This window comes from Neopelma chrysocephalum, unplaced genomic scaffold (genome assembly GCF_003984885.1).
Source record: "Neopelma chrysocephalum unplaced genomic scaffold, ASM398488v2 Primary Assembly neopelma1_170, whole genome shotgun sequence".
Taxonomy (NCBI): Eukaryota; Metazoa; Chordata; class Aves; order Passeriformes; family Pipridae; genus Neopelma; species Neopelma chrysocephalum.
In genome coordinates this window covers 231,765-250,073 of record NW_020897832.1, presented here as the reverse complement: position 1 = coordinate 250,073, position 18,309 = coordinate 231,765, and the positions used below count along the sequence as shown (strand labels likewise).

Sequence of the window (18,309 nt, the reverse complement as noted above, 5' to 3'; positions counted from 1 at the left end):
ATCCCATCTAACCCTGCCCTCCTTCAGGTCAAAGGCAATTTCTTTGCACCTCTTCAGCCTAATCCCTGCTCCAGGGGCTGGACGTGCCCAGGCAGTGAAATCCCAGGGTGAGGTGCCATCCATGGGGATAATCACTGCTGCATTCCCATTCCTGGGCTCTGTGTGCCATCCATGGGGTGAATCACTGCTGCATTCCCATTCCCATTCCTGGGCTCTGTGTGCCAGCCCCATGGGATGGGCTCAGGGAGGCTGTTGTAACATGTCCCTGTCTCCATGGCCATACACAGCCTGCAGGGCTGGCAGGGGGGAATCTGCCTTAATCTTCCTTTACTGGGACCATTCTAGCATTTCAACAGGTTTGCTTGGGCTGTGTCAGTTCTCACATCCACATCCTTGGCCTTCCCCAAGTCCCAAAGTTCCCCCTGGAGCTGGGAATTGAAGAGCTGTGGGTTGAGGCTTTTTTTTTTTTAATATAGTGGCACAAAACCAACCTCAAACCAAAAACCTTCCCCAAGCCAACCCCCCCTGGGCATCGCTGGGGTGTGTTGGGTGGTTGCCCATGGGAAAGATAAGCCAAGGCTTTATGAGGGCCCTTCACTGAGTGAGGTGCCTGGCTCATGGAGTCATGGAATGGTTTGGGTTTGGGAAGCCCTCAGAGGCCTTTAAGTGCACCCACAGCACTGCCATGGCCACCACTGATCCCTGTCCCCAGGTGCCACATCCACAGGACTGGTAAATCCCTCCAGGGATGGGGACTCCACCTCAAAGTTCTCTCTTTCCAGTTCAGTCCCCTCTGATTTTTGGGAAGCTGGGGGAGAAGGGAGCATGAAACCTCCAGCTGGCACTTGCTGCTGGTGAACTGCTCACCCCCGTGCCAGGGAATGACATCCCTCAGTCCCAACAGCATTCCCACTGTTCCCACAAGTGCAGGCGGCTGTTCCTGTCCCAGCCCATCCAGGATGTTCATGTCCTGGAGGACACAGCAGGTCACCTTCGTCCTGTGACCCTCCTCTGTTGATGTTGCAGGCTGAGAAGATCAAGAAGAAGCGGAACACGCTGTTTGGGACGTTCCACGTGGCTCACAGCTCCTCCCTGGACGACGTGGATCACAAGATCTTGACTGCAAAGTGAGTGTGTGCTGACCCCTCCCTCGGCCCTGCCTCCCTCCTCCAGCCCTCCCGGGCCAGGGGCACCTGGGCAGGGGCTTTGGGCTCATTTGGCTGGATTTCTCCTCACTTTGGTGGCCTGGGGTTGGACTTGCTCCTTGTCTTCAGTGACCTTGTAATTCTACCTGTGAGAAACGAGGGATCACAGTTATGTGGAGCAATTAAAAGTCCTGTCAAAATGAAGTTTTGGGAGGCTGCAGGATGTTTGATCATGGAATCATGGAACGGGTTGGGCTGGGGGGGATTTTAGGGATCATCTTGTTCCACCCCCTGCCATGGGCAGGGACACCTCCCACCAGCCCAGGTTGCTCCAAGCCCCTTCCAACCTGGCCTTGGACACTTCCAGGGATCCAGGGGCAGCCACAGCTTCTCTGGGCAACCTGTACTGTGCCAACCTCCCAGGGAAGAATTCCTTCCCAATATCCCATCTATCCTTGCCCTCTGGCAGTGGGAAGCCACCCCCCCTTGTCATTACCCCTGGATATTTCAGTCGTCGCTGAGTTTTTTAATCCCCTCACTCCTGGAAGTGGAACGAAAAGCATCTCAAGTTTTGGGTACAAAGCTGGACTGGGTGGTTTTAGGGGTGTCTCCCCTCACTCCCTACCCTTCCCTGCATTCCCTGGCTCCCCTCTCTGTGGTCTGGGGTGTCCCTCACTGTCCCTGTGCCCCCCCAGGCAGGCGCTGAGCGAGGTGACGGCGGCGCTGCGGGAGCGGCTGCACCGCTGGCAGCAGATCGAGCTGCTCTGCGGCTTCCAGATCGTCAACAACCCGGGGCTGCACAGCCTGGCCTCGGCCCTCAACATCGACCCCGGCTGGGTGGGCACCCCCCGGCCCAACCCCTCCCACTTCATCATGACCGACGACGTGGACGACCTGGACGAGGAGATCGTGTCCCCCATGTCCATCCAATGTACGTGGGATGGGGCTGGGGGGGGCCCTCGGGGCTGGGGCTGGGGCTGGGGGGTCCCTGGGAGCTGGGGCTGTGCCTCAGTGGTCCCTGGGAGCTGGGGGGCTGTGTCTGCTGGGGGCACAGTTCACCCCTGGATCCGTAGTTCACACCCCTGAGGAGTTATTAGTTGATTCCAGCCGGGTTTTAAACGCCCAAAGTTGGTTGTTCAGGGTCAGGAAGGTCCATTCAGGCCAGACCCCCAGGTTTTTTGGAGCCTCTTAGTTCCATCAGAACTGGTGATTTATAGATTATTGAACTGGTAATGTGGAGATTGTTAGTCATTGTTCCATCCTCTCTGTGCTGTTTTGGTCAACTCACTGAATTTAAGCATTTACCAGAAAAACCCCACCCAAAGGCTCAGGCTGACAGGGCAGTGGGACAGGAAAAGGGATTGTCCCCATGTCCCCTTGGCCTGAGCATTTTTGGGGATTTAGAGGACTCAGGGCCACCCTCTCCTCAGGCACAGCTGGACCTGCATCCCACAGCATCCTGCCACCCCAGGGACCTGCTACACGTTTCCTGGAGCAGAGGCTGAACCCCCAGTTCCCACTTCTTGTGGGACATCCTGTCCCTCTTTGTCACTTCCACAGGATCATGGAATCACAGAAGGTCTGGGTTGGGAGGGACCTTAAAGCCCACCCAGCCCCAGCCATGGGCAGGGACACCTTCCCATCCAACCTGGCCTTGGACACTTCCAGGGATCCAGGGGCAGCCACAGCTTCTCTGGGCAACCCTGGAGGATTTAATCCAAGCCAGGGCTGTTTAGGGGAGCAGAAGGTGGAGGGAGGAGCAGAAGAGTCTCATGGTTGGCACCATGTCTACCATGGCCACGTGCCCCTCGTGCCTGGGGCTCTGGGTGGGTGCTGGGAAGGTCTGGAGCAGGTCTGGGGGCAGGTGCTGAGGTGGGACCTGGGGCAGTGGGGGGGAAGGCAGAGCACAGGGGGTTTGGGTAGGGCAGGAGGATTGGGATAGGGCAGGAGGATCTGGATGAGGGCAGGAGGACCAGGGGTACCTGTGTGTCCCTGGGGCTCAGCAGCTGTGGGGTTGGAGCTGGTGGTGTGTGGGATGAGGTGTCCTGGGGGCTGTTGAAGCCTCAGGGAATAGTGAGCTCCTGGTGTGTGGTGTCCCCAGTCCCCGTGGGAATCCGAGCTGCCAGAGCCCTGGCACAGCCCCGAGCCGGGCACTGATGGCAGGGATGTTTGGGAACAGTCCCAAGGGACACCTGAGCAGCTCCTGAGGGCGTGAGCTGGGCTGAGCTGAGCCTCCAGCCCCCATTCCAGCCTCAGCTCCCCCGTGCTCAGGACTCCTCAAGACTTTTCCAGGGAGCACTTCCAGTCCCACCATCCCAGAGCTGGGCAGTGACCCTGCCCTCCTCCCTTCCCACCCCTCTGCCCGTCCCCCTGCCCACTGTCCTGCCCCCCTCCCTGCAGGCGATGCCGAGCACTGGGCACCCCAATTCCCGAGGGAGGGAGCCCGTCCCTGGAGGATTTTCCTTTCTCTGTGCCCCAGCCCTGCTTCAGGAGAGCAGTGCCGAGTTCCCCCTGCCCAGATGTGTTGCTGACCCCCAGTAAATCCCATGTCTCTCTCTCCTGTTCCCCCCTGGCTGCCCCCCCAGACGCAGCCTGGCTTTTCGGGCGCCGCTTCAGCGACCGCTCCTCGCTGTCCTCGGAGGATCAGTCCCTCTGGAAATACCCTGGTTTGGTTCTCTTCAGTTTTATTGTCATTATTTTTTCATCTGCCCTCTGGCCTTTTTCTGGACTAAAACCCATCCACCGATTTTCCACCTTTCTGGCACGGGGCACTAATGGATTGACCTCTCCTCCTGTACTAACCCCGGGAGGAGCCTGCTGGGATGAAGGGGAATCCCAGCTGCAGCTCTCACTGTGTCCTGGGTGCAGTTAGGGGTTCTGGAGGGTTGGATTCACTGGGTTCTGCCCCTGAAGTGGAGATGCAGGATCCAGGTGAGGCCAGGAGGAGGTGGCAACGCTCCCTTTCCCATCCCACCTCCTTCCCGGCCGCTGGCAGGGCTCCCCCATCCCTCTGTTCCCTTGGAATCCTTCCATGGACTGAGCATTCCCACCTCTTAGGGCAACCCAGTGCCCTGATGCCATGGGGATGGCACACAGCCTCCTGGGTTGGGCTGGAAGCCTTTCCCTCAGGATGGAGCCAGGAGGGTGTGCACCAGGGCCGTGCCATTGGGGGTTTTCCTTGGAATGCTGGGCAGGTTATTTGGGGAATGTTGGCAAAATGTGTGTCTGGAGGGAAATGGTGGTTTTGGGAAGCGAGGTCCCAGCCTGTGCTCAGGAGCTCATCCCAGGATAAGGGATGGAAAGGAAGGGTGCAGAGGGGGAAGGTGTCGAGTCAGTAAATGAGGAGTGGAACACCAGGAAAAAAAAATAGGGAATCCTCGAGAAAAAAAAATGTGGCCCAAGGGAAAGAGGAATCTGCAGGAGAAACCCGTCACCCCAGTCAGTTCCTCTGCAGTGGGATCCCTGGGGGCCCCCACAGTGAGGTTCCCAAACTGGAATTGCAGCTCTGGAATGTCTTGGAGCAGCAAGTGGATGGTGTAAAACTGTGCAGGGACAGGGTGGTGGATGGAGTGTGGGATCCAAGGAGCAGCAAACCTGAGCAGTGGGAGAGACTGGGATTCACCCTGGGCATGTGGAAACAGCCAAGTTACCAGAATTATTCCTTCTTATTCCTTCTTCCACTTGAAATATATCCCTGTGGATCCTTCAGAAGGAGTTGCTCTGTCAGAAGAGCCCCGTGTGTCCCAGTTGGGAGTTTTCAGAGCAGGGATTGCTGGTTCTTCATTCCCAAAGGAGCTCTCCTTCTCTTCCTCCATTTCTGAGCTTTCCTGTCTCTGTACCTTTTTAACCCATTTGTACATTTATTTCTTATGCACATAAGAAATCCTGGACCATCCTGAACACCTTATCTCCTGCAAAAGGAGGAACATCTTGTCTGGGTGGCAGCCAGGGGCTGGGACACAGCCAGCCTGCTTGGCTCGGGGTGGGGGTGCAGGCCTGGGAGCCCCAGTTTTCCATGGAATGCTCAGCCCTATGGAGGGGATGGTGCCCACGGCTCCAGGCAGGGGAAGGGGCCTCCCTTGGCTCTGGGTCCAGGGGCTCAGGGAGTGCAGGGGCTGAGGAACTGTGCTCAGGGAACAGGCTGGGAGCTGGTGAGGCCACTCTGGGCCCAGAGCCACCATTGAGGGGTGGAGGAATGAGGCAGGAGTTCCAGAAGGTTTGGGTTGGGAGGACCTCAAAGCCCATCCAGTGCCACCCCTGCCATGGGCAGGGACACCTTCCACCAGCCCAGGTTGCTCCAAGCCCTGTTCAACCTGGCCTTGGACACTTCCAGGGATCCAGGGGCAGCCACAGCTTCTCTGGGCAACCTGGGCCAGGGCCTCCCCACCCTCCCAGGCATCAATTCCTTCCCAACTCTTCTATGATTCCATGATTTCAGTGCTTTACTCTGGCACTCCACGGGCACGATGATGCTGTAACTGGGAGCAGAGCTGAGCTCTGGGAGTGACAGCTTTGGGTGCCAGCACTGACCTGCTCTGCTCACCTGAGGCTCCTGTTTTGGGCTGTGTGGGTCCCACCTGAGCCCCGTGGTGTCCACCAGGGTGGGATGGCTCATGCCCTGGAGGTGCCCCGGGTGGGATTGACTGGGTGGGATGAATCCCAGGGCCAGGTTCTGCTTCAAGCAAGATGCTCAGATAAGGTGTTCAGAGGCACCTCCATCAGGAATGTCGGAGTTCTCCAGGGGCTGGGCATTAATCCAGCATGTTCAGCACCAGCTTCAAGCTGCTTCTGCATTAAACAGGCGTAACTGCTGGCTCGGGGTGGGGCAGTGCCAGTGGCAGCTCTGGCACAGCATTCTTGGGGAGTGGCAGCTCTGGCACAGCATTCCCGGGGATGGCAGCTCTGGCACAGCATTCTTGGGGAGTGGCAGCTCTGGCACAGCATTCCTGGGGGTGGCAGCTCTGGCACAGCATTCCTGGGGGTGGCAGCTCCGGCACAGCATTCCCGGGGATGGCAGCTCTGGCACAGCATTCCTGGGGGTGGCACCTCCAGCACAGCATTCCCAGGGGGTGGCAGCTCTGGCACAGCATTCCCAGGGATGGCAGCTTGGCACAGCGTTCCTGGGGGTGGCACCTCCAGCACAGCATTCTCGGCCCACAGGACGTGCCCTCAGCCTGTCCTTTGTCTCCCCGCAGCTCCTGCCCTGCCCAGCTCGGTCCGGCAGCGCCTGGTGGACGCCCAGCACGGCCACGGATCGCAGAGGTTGGTAGAGGGTTCCGTGCCCGGGCAGCCCGAGCCGGGCCCCGCGGCGCCGTTCCGGGCGGGCCGAGCGTCCCTGCGGCGGATGCAGAGCCTCTCCTCCGGACAGTCCTTCAGCTGCGACCTGCCCGGCGCCGGCCCATCGCCTGCCTCCACCTCCTCCACCACCTCCTGCTCCTCATCCGCCACCACCGCTGCTCCTGCTTGCCATGTCCACCCTGTCTATTACCATCACACCACCTCTTATTTCCTCCAGATGGACTCCTCCACCCCCGACCTGCCCCCTCCTGATGTCACCTCTGGAGTTCGCTGTCGCACTGGGAGCTTTGGGTATATTTGCTGTTTTCTCTTCTAGCTGCCTCCTGCCTGCTGGGCCTCGGAGCTGCCGCTTGCCCGGGGGCTCTTTCTGCCACGTTCCTCCTCCCGCCCTTTTCCTCCTGGGCCTTGATTTCATGGTTTATCCGCCTGTTTGTTCCTCCCACCGCTCTCCCCAGCCCTTGGAGCCTCCAAGGAGTGTTCCATGGGCCGTCCCCACACCCAGGAGCTCAGTGGGGGCGTTCCCAAGGCGCTGTGCTGTTGTTCCACTGTAGCTGAGCAAATGAGAATTCCCGGGCACCGGGTTATCCCAAAACGAGTCAGGTTCCACCCCTGAGGAGGCACCACAACTGACCATCAAACCCTGGCCTGGTTTGAAGCCTGGACTTGTTTGGGGTCTTCCCAAGCAAACTGCAGAGGGGACGTGGCGGGTGGGACCGTGAGGTTGTGTTTGTGAGGTTTGGGATGGTCGTAGGAGGTGGTGAAGCAGCAGCTCAGGAATGTGTTCCAGGGTGACTCTGGCTTGGCAGGGGTGAGGAATGGGTGTGTTTTGGCCAAGGGACGTCTGAGGAGGCAGTTGGAGCTTCTGTTGCTGGATCACTGGCTTTAGCTTGGTCCCTCTGAGCTGGCTCTTTGGAGACCTGGAGGATCCCAGGGCCTGGTTGTCCTGCACACCCCTGAGCCCCTGAGCTCCCCTGATTCACCTGCTGGCATGAGGGAGGTGCAGGAGTCCTGTCTGCTTGAACTGGGCTGCTCCAGCAGCCAGGTCAGGAATGTTCTGGGCCCCAGGCAGAGGATCCCCTTCCTTGGGTGGCTTTGATCTGAGCAGGGCCCAGGAGGTCCTTGTCCCACGGGGTCATGGATGCAGGTGCTCCAGGTGCTGTGTGCCTGCAGTGCTGGATCCCCCCAGCTCAGGAGCACTGGGATGTTTTGCTCGTGGTCTCAGGGTGTCCCAGCACTCAGGGCAGGCGGTGGGAGGGCTGTGATGGGCCATCAGGGAATTGTCCTGTCCTGTCCTCCTGCCCTCCAGGGGCTGCCTGTGACCCTGGACAGGCCATTCCAGTTCCATTCCAGGCTTTCTCCTTGGCAAACTTTGTAAAAACAGTCTGCTAATCCTCAGTGGGGAGCAGAGTGCTGGGAGAAGGCTGGAATTCTCTGGGTAGAGGAAATGTCCATCCACGTTATTTATCCAGGCAGGACAACACTCCCAGCCAGCACATCTTCATCCCTCCCTTATCCCTTTACCTGCAGGTCCCTCAGGTGTTGGGATCTCTCCTGACCTTGTTCACAGTCTCTGCTCTGGATGTTCCACCCATTCCCTGAGTTGTGTCTCAAGGCTGAGGAGCCCCAGGCAGGTGCTGGAGTCTGGAATGTTGAGGGGGAAACTCCTGCACCCGCTCCACGATGGAGAGTTAAAGAGCAGCATCAGTTAATTCATAAATGTTTGTTTGGGGATGATGAGAAGCAGCATAATTAAACCCTGGATTAATCCCTGCTGATGGCAGCTCAGTCACAGTGGTCTGAGTTAGGCTGGTAAAAGCTGGGAATGCTGCTGGTCCCTGTTTCCATCAGCCTCCCTGGCTCTGCAGAAGGGAGGGCTCATCCCAGGAGCCTTGGGGCTGATGACCTGTGTCCAAAAGGGGTGTTTAAATGTGTGTATTTTCCACCTGAGGCCTGTAATACACAGAATCCCTGCCCAGGTGAAAGACCCCGCAGACCCCCGGGAGCAGCAGAGGGAAATGGGATCTGGTCTGGGGATCCCAGAGAGGGACAGGGATGGTGCTGAGAGGTCATTTGGAGGGAATAACTGGGGGCCTAACCTTGGTCCTCAGCAGCAGCTGGTCACTGCTGGGTGACAGCAGGAATGTCCTCTCCCTGTTCCCAAGGCAGAGTCCGTCCCCTGGGGCAGGATAATTACTGACAGTGGGAACCTTTCACCCGGGATTTGCTCCAGCTACACAATAGCAGCGACTCCCCCCCACCTCATCCATCCCTGCTCATTCCAGACAGCAGAAACCAGGAGCTGGGTGCCCAGAGATGTTGTTTTGTCGCTGTTGATTGTTTTATCCAAGTGCATCATCAGCAGACCCTGCTTTGATGCATCCCTAAAAACGCCGCCGCAGCCGACGGATCGCTCCTGCTCCTCCATACCCCCGGTGCTGGGGCCTTCCCAGCCATCCCTGGAGCTCCAGGGGAGTCAGGCAGGACAGCTGGGGAGGCTGGGAAAGGCCTTCCAGGGAGTCCCTCCAAGGACCAGAGCGCGACCCCACAGATCCCTGACTCCCCTGGTAGCAGGAAGGTGCCCCCCGAGTGTCGGGGCCTCTCCCCCAGCCCGCACGTGCCAGTGCTGGGCAGAGCTCCAGGGAGCCCTATCCCTCGGGAAAGGCTGGGCATGGCTGTCTCTGGAGCCCTGCTGGGTTATCCTGGCAGGGAGCTGCTCCCTCCACTCCTCACTCTTTGCTTCTCTTTTGCAATTGGCTTCAGAGGATCCGGCGCAAACAAGGTCAGAGCGGTTCCGGGCCGGAGCGCTGCGGGATCCCGGGAATTCCAGGGGGAGAGGGGCTGGAGGGGGCTGTGTGTGCACAGAGGTTTCTGCTGCCAGTGCCTGCCTCGGGTGGATAAAGCTGGTGGAGATGGGAGTGTAGGACCAAATCCCCAGCATGGCCCTTCTCCAGCTGGGAAGGGAGGCGGCAGCCAAAGCAAAGGGAGGGAGAGAGTCAGGAATCCAGGGAAATGAGTAATTCACAGCTCCTGGAGGGTGGAAGGAAGGAAAGTGCTGTCGGATTTGCACTGAGGCTGCTCAGGAGCTCAGCCCTACGGCAAGTTTGGGAATTTGCCTCGGGAGAAGCTTTTGTGCCCTGGTGCCACGTGCTGGGCACGGGATGAGGAGCAAGGGCTGGGGGAGCAGACCCTGCCCAGGGCAGGGAGGGGTGAGCCCTGGAGAAATCCCCCTTGGGCTGCAGGGCTGGGGAAAACCAGGGGGTTTGTTCCAGATCCTCTTCCTGCCCCTTCCCCTGCTCCCCCTCTGCTCCCAGGCTTCCTGCACTCCAGGCTTTCCTCACTCCGTGCTTTGCTCTCCGCTTCGTTTGCCCCCTCTGTCCATGCCATCCTCTCACCCTCCCTCAGTGCCCAGTCAGTCCATGCCATCCTCTCACCCTCCCTCAGTGCCCAGCCGGTCCATGCCATCCTCTCACCCTCCCTCATTCGCTCCTGTGGGATCAGTGGGATTGGTGGGATCCTGGAGCAGGGTAGGAGGTGCAGGTAGAAGTGGATCTGTCCTGCCCTCAGGCAGGTGAGTGCTGTTGGGGTCTGTCTGGGTGGGCTGTAGGTGTGCTGGATCCAGGGAAGAGAGCAGGGAGCACTGCTGGGATGGAGGAAGGCTGAGGCTCCAGGTGTTTTCCTGTTCTGCTCCGAGGTTTCCAGGAGGGATGAGCCATCGGTGGCTCCTGTTGCTCCACAGAAGTGCTTCCTCTGAAGGGCCCTTTCCCGGCATCCCACCGAGGCCTGGCTGTGTCCTGGGACAGCTTTTCCTCTTCCCAAGGTGCCATGCTGGTTCAGGAGCATAATCCTTAGGGATACAGTGGGATACAGGCCAGGCCTTAGCTGGGCCTCACCCAAGATGATGGAATTATCCTGGCAATGCTCTTGGCTCCCTCTTGTCCCAGCACTGGGCTTGGGAGTGTCCTCTCCTCCTCCTGCTGTCCCTGACACAGCCAGTGTGATCCCAGGAATCCTGTCCCGTGGATGCAAACCTCCCCAAACCTCCCCTGTCCTGCACTTCCCTGTGGGAAGCACCAGGAAAAGGGTGTAGAGAATCCCAGCAGGAGTTTCCAGCTGCTGGTGTTCAGCTCCCAACATGAGCCCGTGGGTGCCAGAGCTGCTCCCTGTGTGTGTGCCGGGTGTCCCTGGATCTGCCAGGTTTGTCCCTGGATTGTCCCTGCCATGGTGGCTCTGTGCCATGTGCCGGGATGTCCCTGGGGCCTGGCACAGCAGGCTGGGCCCTGCTGCCCCCCGGGGATGTGCCACTGTGAGCTGGGCTCAGCAGTCACTGCATTTCCCTCTGTCCCTCGGGAATATATTCCCGAGTTACAGCTGGATGGGTTGTGTATGGAATGGGTTGGCTCAGACCCTTGGGATGTTTGGGAATTGCGTCCTCCTGGGCTGATTCCCCATCAGCTCCTTCAGCCCAGAGACAAACGGGGGGTCCAGCGAGGTGGGACCTGGCACAGTGGTGCCATCTGCTCCAGGGAAGGGATCCCAGGGACAGCAGCCACAGCAGGAATGGGGCCATGGAAGCCCCCAACCACCCTTGGGTGCCCAGGGAGAGCCACCCTGGGAGGGGACACGGCCCTGGGGTCACCAAGGACCTGCTCCTGCTGCTCCTCCTGCACCTCCCACGGGAGCAGCTGCCCAGGGATCGGGTTCCCAGTGTCTGCTCCCAGGGGAGAGATTCTTCCTGGAGCAGGGCAGGGCTCTCCAGCTCCTTTGCTCCACGCTCTGCCAGCACCGTGGGATTGCTTTGGGCCCCTCTGGATTGGAAACTGCAGGACCTGTGTGGGACAGAGGGAGAGACTCTGGAGCTCAGCAGGGAGAACTCGCCCTCTTCACACATCCCTGAGGTCACCTCAGGCTAAAAAATCCAGTTTTTGCTGTAGTTGCCCCTCTCTGCTTGATTTTAAAGGATTTATTCACCGCCCCTCACCCAGATCCCTGTGGGACTGTGGCAGCCAGAAGGGTTGGGTTGGATTTCAGGGACAAGAAGATGCTTTGTGGAGCTACAGGGTTGAAGTGAGCAGGTCTTGCTGGACCTGCCATCCCTGGCTGGGACACACTGTGACCCCTCAGGGCTCTCCCACCTCCTGGGTGATGATCCTGCCTGGAGATGATCCTGCCTTCCCCTGGCCCTGGCTCCAGCTGACCCCATTCCCAGGCCAAGGTTCTGCCCCACAGCCTCTCTTCTCTCCTGGCTGTGCTGGGACCCAGCACTGGGCCAACTCAGCATCGGGCTGTGCCAACCCCTGCAGCCAGCCTGCCTTGTTTTCCTGGAAAGGGGGCACTTTCCAGGGATTTGTGGAGAAAATAAGCCTCTGAAAGTGGATGTTCAGCCCTGGCAGCGTCTCACCAACAGCTCAGCACATCCATGGGGTGGCTTCCACCCCCCTTCCCTGGGAGAGGGAACAGGGAGTGTCCAGGCAGGAGTTCCCAGCACAGGTTCCCCCTCTGCAGGTGTGTTGAGCACTGACAGGAGCCAGAAACGTTGGGGCAGAGCAGCAGAGCCCTGGATGGCTCAGGGGGAAGGAGCTGAGGGTTGTGGTCACAGTCAGGGTCTGGCTGCAGGCACTGGCAGCATCCCGAGCTCTCCCAGCCCTGGTGTGCAGATCCCATCTGTGTCCAGGTTCTGGGATTGGCTCAAACACCCCCATGTTCAGCCCCATCGGGTTTCATTGCTGCTGCTGTTCCCGTGGCCCAGTTCTCCCAGGGAAAGCTGTGGGCCACCAGCCGTGACAGTGACCTTCTGTGGGACCCGCCTGTGGCCCTGGGAGCTCCACACGTGGGATCCATGGCAGGTGTCTGCCTTGGGCAGCCTCCAGCTGCTCCCCCAGAATAGCCAGGGAGTTCACACCATCGGGATTGTTCTGTTCTCCCCTGCCACCGACCCGGGGATGCGGCTCCAGCCTCGGATATCGCCGGGATCAGCTCCGTGTGCAGGGAACAAGGACCAGCCCAGCAGTGCCAGGGGCTTCTTGCTTCTGGGGAAGACAAGAGATGAGTTCTCCACAGCTGGGCTTCTGTAGTGGATCCAGGGCTGTATCCCAGCCATCCACGGGGTTTCAGGATCCCCTTGTCCTCCGTGTGTTCCTGTGGAGCTGATGAATGAGAGCCCGGCTTTATCCCGTGGGGTTTGTTAAAATACCCCGTTCCAGTACCAGGAGAATCTTCCCTGGCTGTACAACCACCCTGTGCTGGGACAGCTGGGACTCTGGGTCTGTGTGTGCCCCCACTTTCTGTGGACACCAGGGACAAGTGGCTTCCTCAGGATGGGGTCTGGGACTGTGGAACGGCTCCATCGGCGACACAGATCGAGGGCACCCCCAGCACCTCTGCTGGTGTGGGGCTGTGTGGGGCAGTCACAGGCCAGAGGGAAGGGATGGGGCATCCAGAGGGGCCTGGACAAGCTGGAGAGGTGGGACTGTGCCAAGCTCAGGGAGTTCAACAAGGCCAAGTGCAAAGTGGCCCCTGGCTCAGGACAGTCCCAGCACAGGGGCTGGGGAGGAGGGACTGGGAGCAGCACTGGGGAGAAGGACCTGGGGGGGTGGGAATCCTGCCCCTCTGCCCCCTCAGGTGAGACCCCCCTGCAGAGCTGCTCCAGCCCTGGGATCCCAGCACGGGAAGGACGTGGAGCTGCTGGAGAGAGTCCAGAGGAGGCCTCGGAGCTGCTGCCAGGGCTGGAGCCCCTCTGCTCTGGAGCCAGGCTGGGAGAGCTGGGGGGGTTCCCCTGGAGAAGAGAAGGATCCAGGGAGAGCTGAGAGCCCCTTGCAGGGCCTAAAGGGGCTCCAGGAGAGCTGGAGAGGGACTGGGGACAAGGGGGAATGGTTTCCCAGTGCCCGAGGGCAGGATTAGATGGGATACTGGGAAGAAATCCTTCCTTGTGAGGGTGGGGAGGCCCTGGCCCAGGTTTCCCAGAGAAGCTGTGGCTGCCCCTGGATCCCTGGAAGTGTCCAAGGCCAGGTTGGACGGGGCTTGGAGCAACCTGGGCTGGTGGAAGGTGTCCCTGCCCATGGCAGGGGTGGCACTGGATGGGCTTTGAGGTCCCTTCCAACCAAACCGTTCTGGGATTCCTGATCATCTCCCAGTACTGCCTGGATGTCTCTCCAGAGGTTCCAGCTCTGTGTTGAGGGCGTTTTCTCTTGTCTTGCCTCTCTTTTGCTGCTTCCAAATTGCTGTTATTCGTGGTGGTGCCGTAGGAGAGGGTCTGGGGGCTCCTCATGCTGTGTGGGTGGGTTTGGTGACCCCTGTCCCAGGGTCTGTGCCCGGAGCAGGGAGTTCAGGGAGTGCAGGGAGTGCAGGGGCCGCAGGGGCCGAGGAACGGGGCAGCTCCATCTCTTCTCACACTCTTCTCTGCTTCTCTGTCCTCTGCTGTTTTCCTCTCCATTTCCATCCCATTCCACACCACTCTCCTGTGTTTGGGTTCCCCTCATCCCCCCATCCCTGTGCCCGTGCCGGGGTGTCCCTGCAGTGCCGGGGGTTGCCGTGGGGGCTGTGGATCTCTGCTGGTGGCTCTGCAGGGACCCCGGAGCTGTGACTTGCCATTTCCCCCTTCCTCCCACCTCCCACTCTCCACAGAGGCTCCGGGAGCCCCTCGGGCTCCCTCTCCCACCCCCGGCAGGCACCAGGCTGGGCACAAACCGCTGCGGGGGCACGCGCTGGGCATGGCTTGGTGCGGGAGCGGCCGGGCTCTGATTCCTGCCGCCGGGATGAGTGAGGGGCTGGCGGCGGCTGAGCCCGGAGCGGGGCAGGGTCGGGGCTGTGTGTGCGGGGAGGGGCGGGGGGGGGGGGGGCGCACACGCGGGTGCCGGCGAGGGCTGAGGGACCCTCCGGGGCAGCTCCCCCCGGTCCTGCAGCTCTGGGGGCACCGGGACCCCTCCCAGCTCCCACCGGCATCCACGGGGAGGGGGTGGGTGGGCTCCCTTCTGCCCCCGTGCACTCACGTCCCCCATGGGTGAGCCCCGTGCTGGGGCTGCACTTGGGGGGGTCGCTTTGCCCCGTGTGCTGGAAGTCGGCACCGGGCAGGATGAGCCCCCCGGCCCGGGGGTGCCCCTGTCCCGTGGGTGCCCCCATCCCGCGGGTGCCCCCACACTCGTACAGAGGAGCAGAGCGGGGTGGGCACCTGCCCCACTGCCCCTCCCCGGGGGTCGCCGCAGTCCTGGGGGGGTCCCTCCATCCCCCCACATCCATCCGTGTGTGTTGCGGGCTCGGGACCCGCCCGGCCACGGGCGGCACTAACGCGGCTCTGTCCTTCCCCTCCCGCCGCAGAGACTTGACTCGCTCCGACTCCGACTCCTCCATCCCGCACCTGAGCGACCACCAGCGTATTCCCAGCTCGGCTCCCAAGCTCCTGGCTGCCCGGCCCACGCTGCTGACCCGCTCCGTGGAGGAGGCTGTCCCCGGCCACCCGGCCCCCGCCGCGCCCACCCCCAACGGCGGCAGCCGGCACGCGGAGCCCCCCGGGCCGCCCGAGAGCCCCATGGCGATGAAGAAGATGATGATGGTGAACCACGGCATGGAGAAGTCCTCCAGCCTGGGGGAGATCAGCCACCCGACGGCCTTGGGCAAGCCCAGCCACTCGGATTCGTCGCGGTCGCACAGCCCCAGCTCGCCCGACCCCGACACCCCCTCCCCCATCTCTGACTGCCGGCCCCCCGGCGCCAAGAGCACCCGCATCCCGCAGCTGGCCGCCAAGAAGAGCCCGGGGGACGAGGACAGCAGCCTCACGGGCGACGAGGTTGACCCCGGCCAGAGCAAGAAAAAGTTCCCCCTAAAGATCTTCAAGAAGCCCAAGAAGTAGCGGGGAGGGGGGGAGCCCCCAGGAGCGCGTCCCGCCGGGCCCGGGGGTCGCACCGGGAACGCAGCGCGGCCCCGGCACCCGCACCCGAGTCACCCGCCCGGCGCCGGCACGGGGGGAGCTATTTAAACTTATTTATTTCCTCATCTCCGAGAAGAAAAAAAACCGCGCCGCCGCCGCCGGCTCCCCCGGGAGAACAGCCGCCCCCTCCCTCCCTCCGTCCCTGCCCTCCGAGCGCTGCGCTCCCGGCTTTGCTGTGCATGGCTTCCAGTTACTCCTGCTCCGCTCAGCCACGCGGCCTTTGGGTTTGGTTTCAATGTGGTTTTGTTTTTTTTTTTATTTTATTTTTTATCGTCGTTACTCTCGATTTTTTTTTTTTTCCTTCCTCCTCCGATTTTGCACAGGGCGGCCGGAGGGGGGGGGCCGGCGCTGCCCCTCGGGCTGACTCAGGTCTCAGCGGTTCTCCCTCCTTTCCCCGAGCCACTTTTCCACCGCGGCCCCCGTGGCTTCGCCGTCGGGAGGGGGGACCCCTCCTGAGCAGCTCCGTGTGAGCGGGAGCAGGGGAGGGCTCTGCCCCTGCCGGTACTCGCGTGTCCCCGGTCCCCACGTCCCGCCCCGGCCCCGCTGGGTCTCGGGGAGGGGGCACGGGGCTGTCCCCGCACTGCTCTGCCCGGCCGGGGGGGTTGGAGCCCGGGGGAAGGAGCCCACGCCTGGCCTTGGCCTCACTTCCCCGGGCACATCCCCAGTGCCCAGGACTGCTCTGGACCCCCCTGGGGACCCTGGTGATGGAACTCGGAGGGCAGGGCCGTCCCGAGGGATGTGGAGCAGAGCCAGGTCCAGCCATCACGTCCACACAAAGAGGAGGGAGATCCCAGGAGCGGGGCCCGTCCCTTGTCCCCGTGTGCCCTGTCCCGGCTTGGCAGGGCCGGGGGGAAGGAGCAGGACACAGCAGGGCTCTGCAGGGCAGGGGACAGAGGCTGGGCCTGGCAGGACCCCGACAACGCCCTCTGCTCTCCTGGCTCCGTCCCTGGAGCAGCCCGGGGCTCTGTGCCCTGCCCGAGGGATGCAGTGGGTGCAGGAGGCTCCTGTGGCAGCGTCCCTGTGCCCAGGGGCCACCTCCTGGTGCCAGCACAGCTGGCCGGGGGTCTCAGCCTGTCCCCAGCCACTCCCCGGGGCTCGGGGGGCTCTCCCATCCTCCCCTGGCACCTCCTGGGTCACATCCTGCTGCTCAGAGCCCTCGGCCCGGTGGGTGTCCCCCAGCACAGCCCCGGCCACTGAGGGGGTCACCATGTGGGACAGGAGCCGTGGGCTGACCCTCCCTCCACCCCCGGGCAGAGCCTGTCCCTTGGGATGAGCCCTACTCCTTCCCTGGGCTGACCTTGGCTCTGTGCCCGGGGATGGCACCACTCCATCCCGAGGGATGAGCTCTGCTCCATCCCTGAGCCTCGCCTCGCTCCATCCTCAGGGATGAGCTCCATCCCCCAGCCCTGCTCCCAGCTCCCTCCGGGCTCAGCACTGGAGCTGCCAGAGGAGCCCCCAGCCCCCCTCCCGCCCCCCCTGGCACCACAGCACCCCCCAAAGCCTGGGGTCCCTGTTCCCACCCCCCCTCCATCCCCAGCCCCCTGAGCCGCCATCCCACACATCCCTGGAGGTGGGGAAGGGGCTTCTCCTGCCGAGGCAGAGGAGGATGCACGATGGGGGGAGGAAGAGGAGGGTGGGATGCCGGGAGCCCCCGGGGCCTTGCTTTATGCCAGAGTAATATATTCGTGTCCTGACAACACAGGAAGGGCTATAAAGGTGTTTTTTGTTCCGTAGGTGGGAGTTAGACAATTCCACTGTTGCTTTGAGACAAGTGAAAAATTCCTCTCAGTGACTAAGTGCCTGCAATTCCCTGGGGATGGGGGGACGTGCTCGGCCCCGTGGCCAGGGCTGCTGCCCGGGCACCCCAATTCCTGGGCACCCCAATTCTTGGGCACCCCAATTCCGGGGCACCCCATTTCTTGGGCACCCTGATTCCTGGGCACCCCGATTCCTGGGCACCCCGATTCCTGGGCACCCCAGTGTCATGGGCAGGGTGCCCTGGGAACGCCAGCAGGGTTGGGGTCCCGTGGGTGCCCCCCATGCAGGGGCTGCCCGGGCTGGAGCTGCTTGTGGTGGCGGAGACCTGTGGATGCTTCTGGAGAAGGGGTTGGGGATCCCCCCACTGTCGACGCATCTGCCAACTCTTGATTTGATTTTTTTTTTTTGTCATTTCATAAAACTTTTCAATCCAATAAAAGCATGTAGTCTATTTTACGAGCCGCCGTCTGCTGCCCCTTCTTCCAGCCCTTCCCAGGCTCCCAGTTTGGGGGAGAGGGGCGTTGGGGGCCTGCTGGTGGCCAGGGGTTTCCAGCCTGGCCGCAGGGCCCAGCAGTGGGATGGCACAGGGAACCACAGGATGATGGGATTGTTCAGGTTGGAAAAGCCTCCGAGCCCATCGAGCCCATTCCCCAGCACTGCCAAAGCACCACTGACTCATGTCCCCAAGTGCCACATCCACAGGGCTGTTAAATCTCTCCAGATCCCCGGCCCTGGACCGAGGGATCTGCTGTGGTGGGATCCCCATGAGCTCCCCCAGAATCCCAGTCTGCACAACCCCCTGGAAACGGCTCATTGTGCTGCCTGTGGCAGCCAGAGGCATCCCCAGAATTCCAGGTTATTTTCGATGGCCTCACCCCCCCAAACACCCGTCCCTGTCACCCTGTTTTCCCAGCAGTGTCTGTGCTCTCCTGGCCCCTTTCCTGGGAGCAGCAGGAGCGGTGCTGTGGGTGTCCTGGGAGCCAGACTGGCACCGCCCTCGCACAGGCTCAGCTCAGCAGGTGGAGCAGCTCGGAGAGCTCAGAGCCCTCATTTCTCCATGGAGGAGCCAGGATTGCTCCCACAGTTCCCCCGTTCCAGGCACTGACTCAGCTTCTGCTCCTGTGAATTTCCTCCTGGAAAGGGTGGTGAGGCCTTGGCAGGGGCTGCCCAGGGAGGTTTGGAGTGCCC

The 18,309-nt window shown here is 61.5% G+C and overlaps 1 protein-coding gene across 3 annotated transcripts in view; it reads left to right on the top strand.

Annotated features, from left to right (window-relative positions):
* STIM1 (stromal interaction molecule 1) overlaps positions 1–17,577 on the top strand; it is a 63,223-nt gene extending 45,646 nt beyond the window's left edge. Inside the window, exons 9-13 of one of the 3 annotated variants that reach the window (XM_027701836.1) lie at positions 1,027–1,127; positions 1,841–2,076; positions 3,731–3,811; positions 6,341–6,407; positions 14,754–17,577. In XM_027701836.1, the coding sequence (XP_027557637.1) occupies positions 1,027–1,127; positions 1,841–2,076; positions 3,731–3,811; positions 6,341–6,407; positions 14,754–15,285 (1,017 nt within the window). In that variant the 3' untranslated portion in view covers positions 15,286–17,577. Of the gene's footprint in view, positions 1–1,026; positions 1,128–1,840; positions 2,077–3,730; positions 3,812–6,340; positions 6,735–14,753 lie in introns of all 3 variants that reach the window. The other 2 variants (XM_027701835.1, XM_027701837.1) reach the window with 2 other exon arrangements.
* The last annotated feature ends 732 nt before the right edge of the window (positions 17,578–18,309 follow it).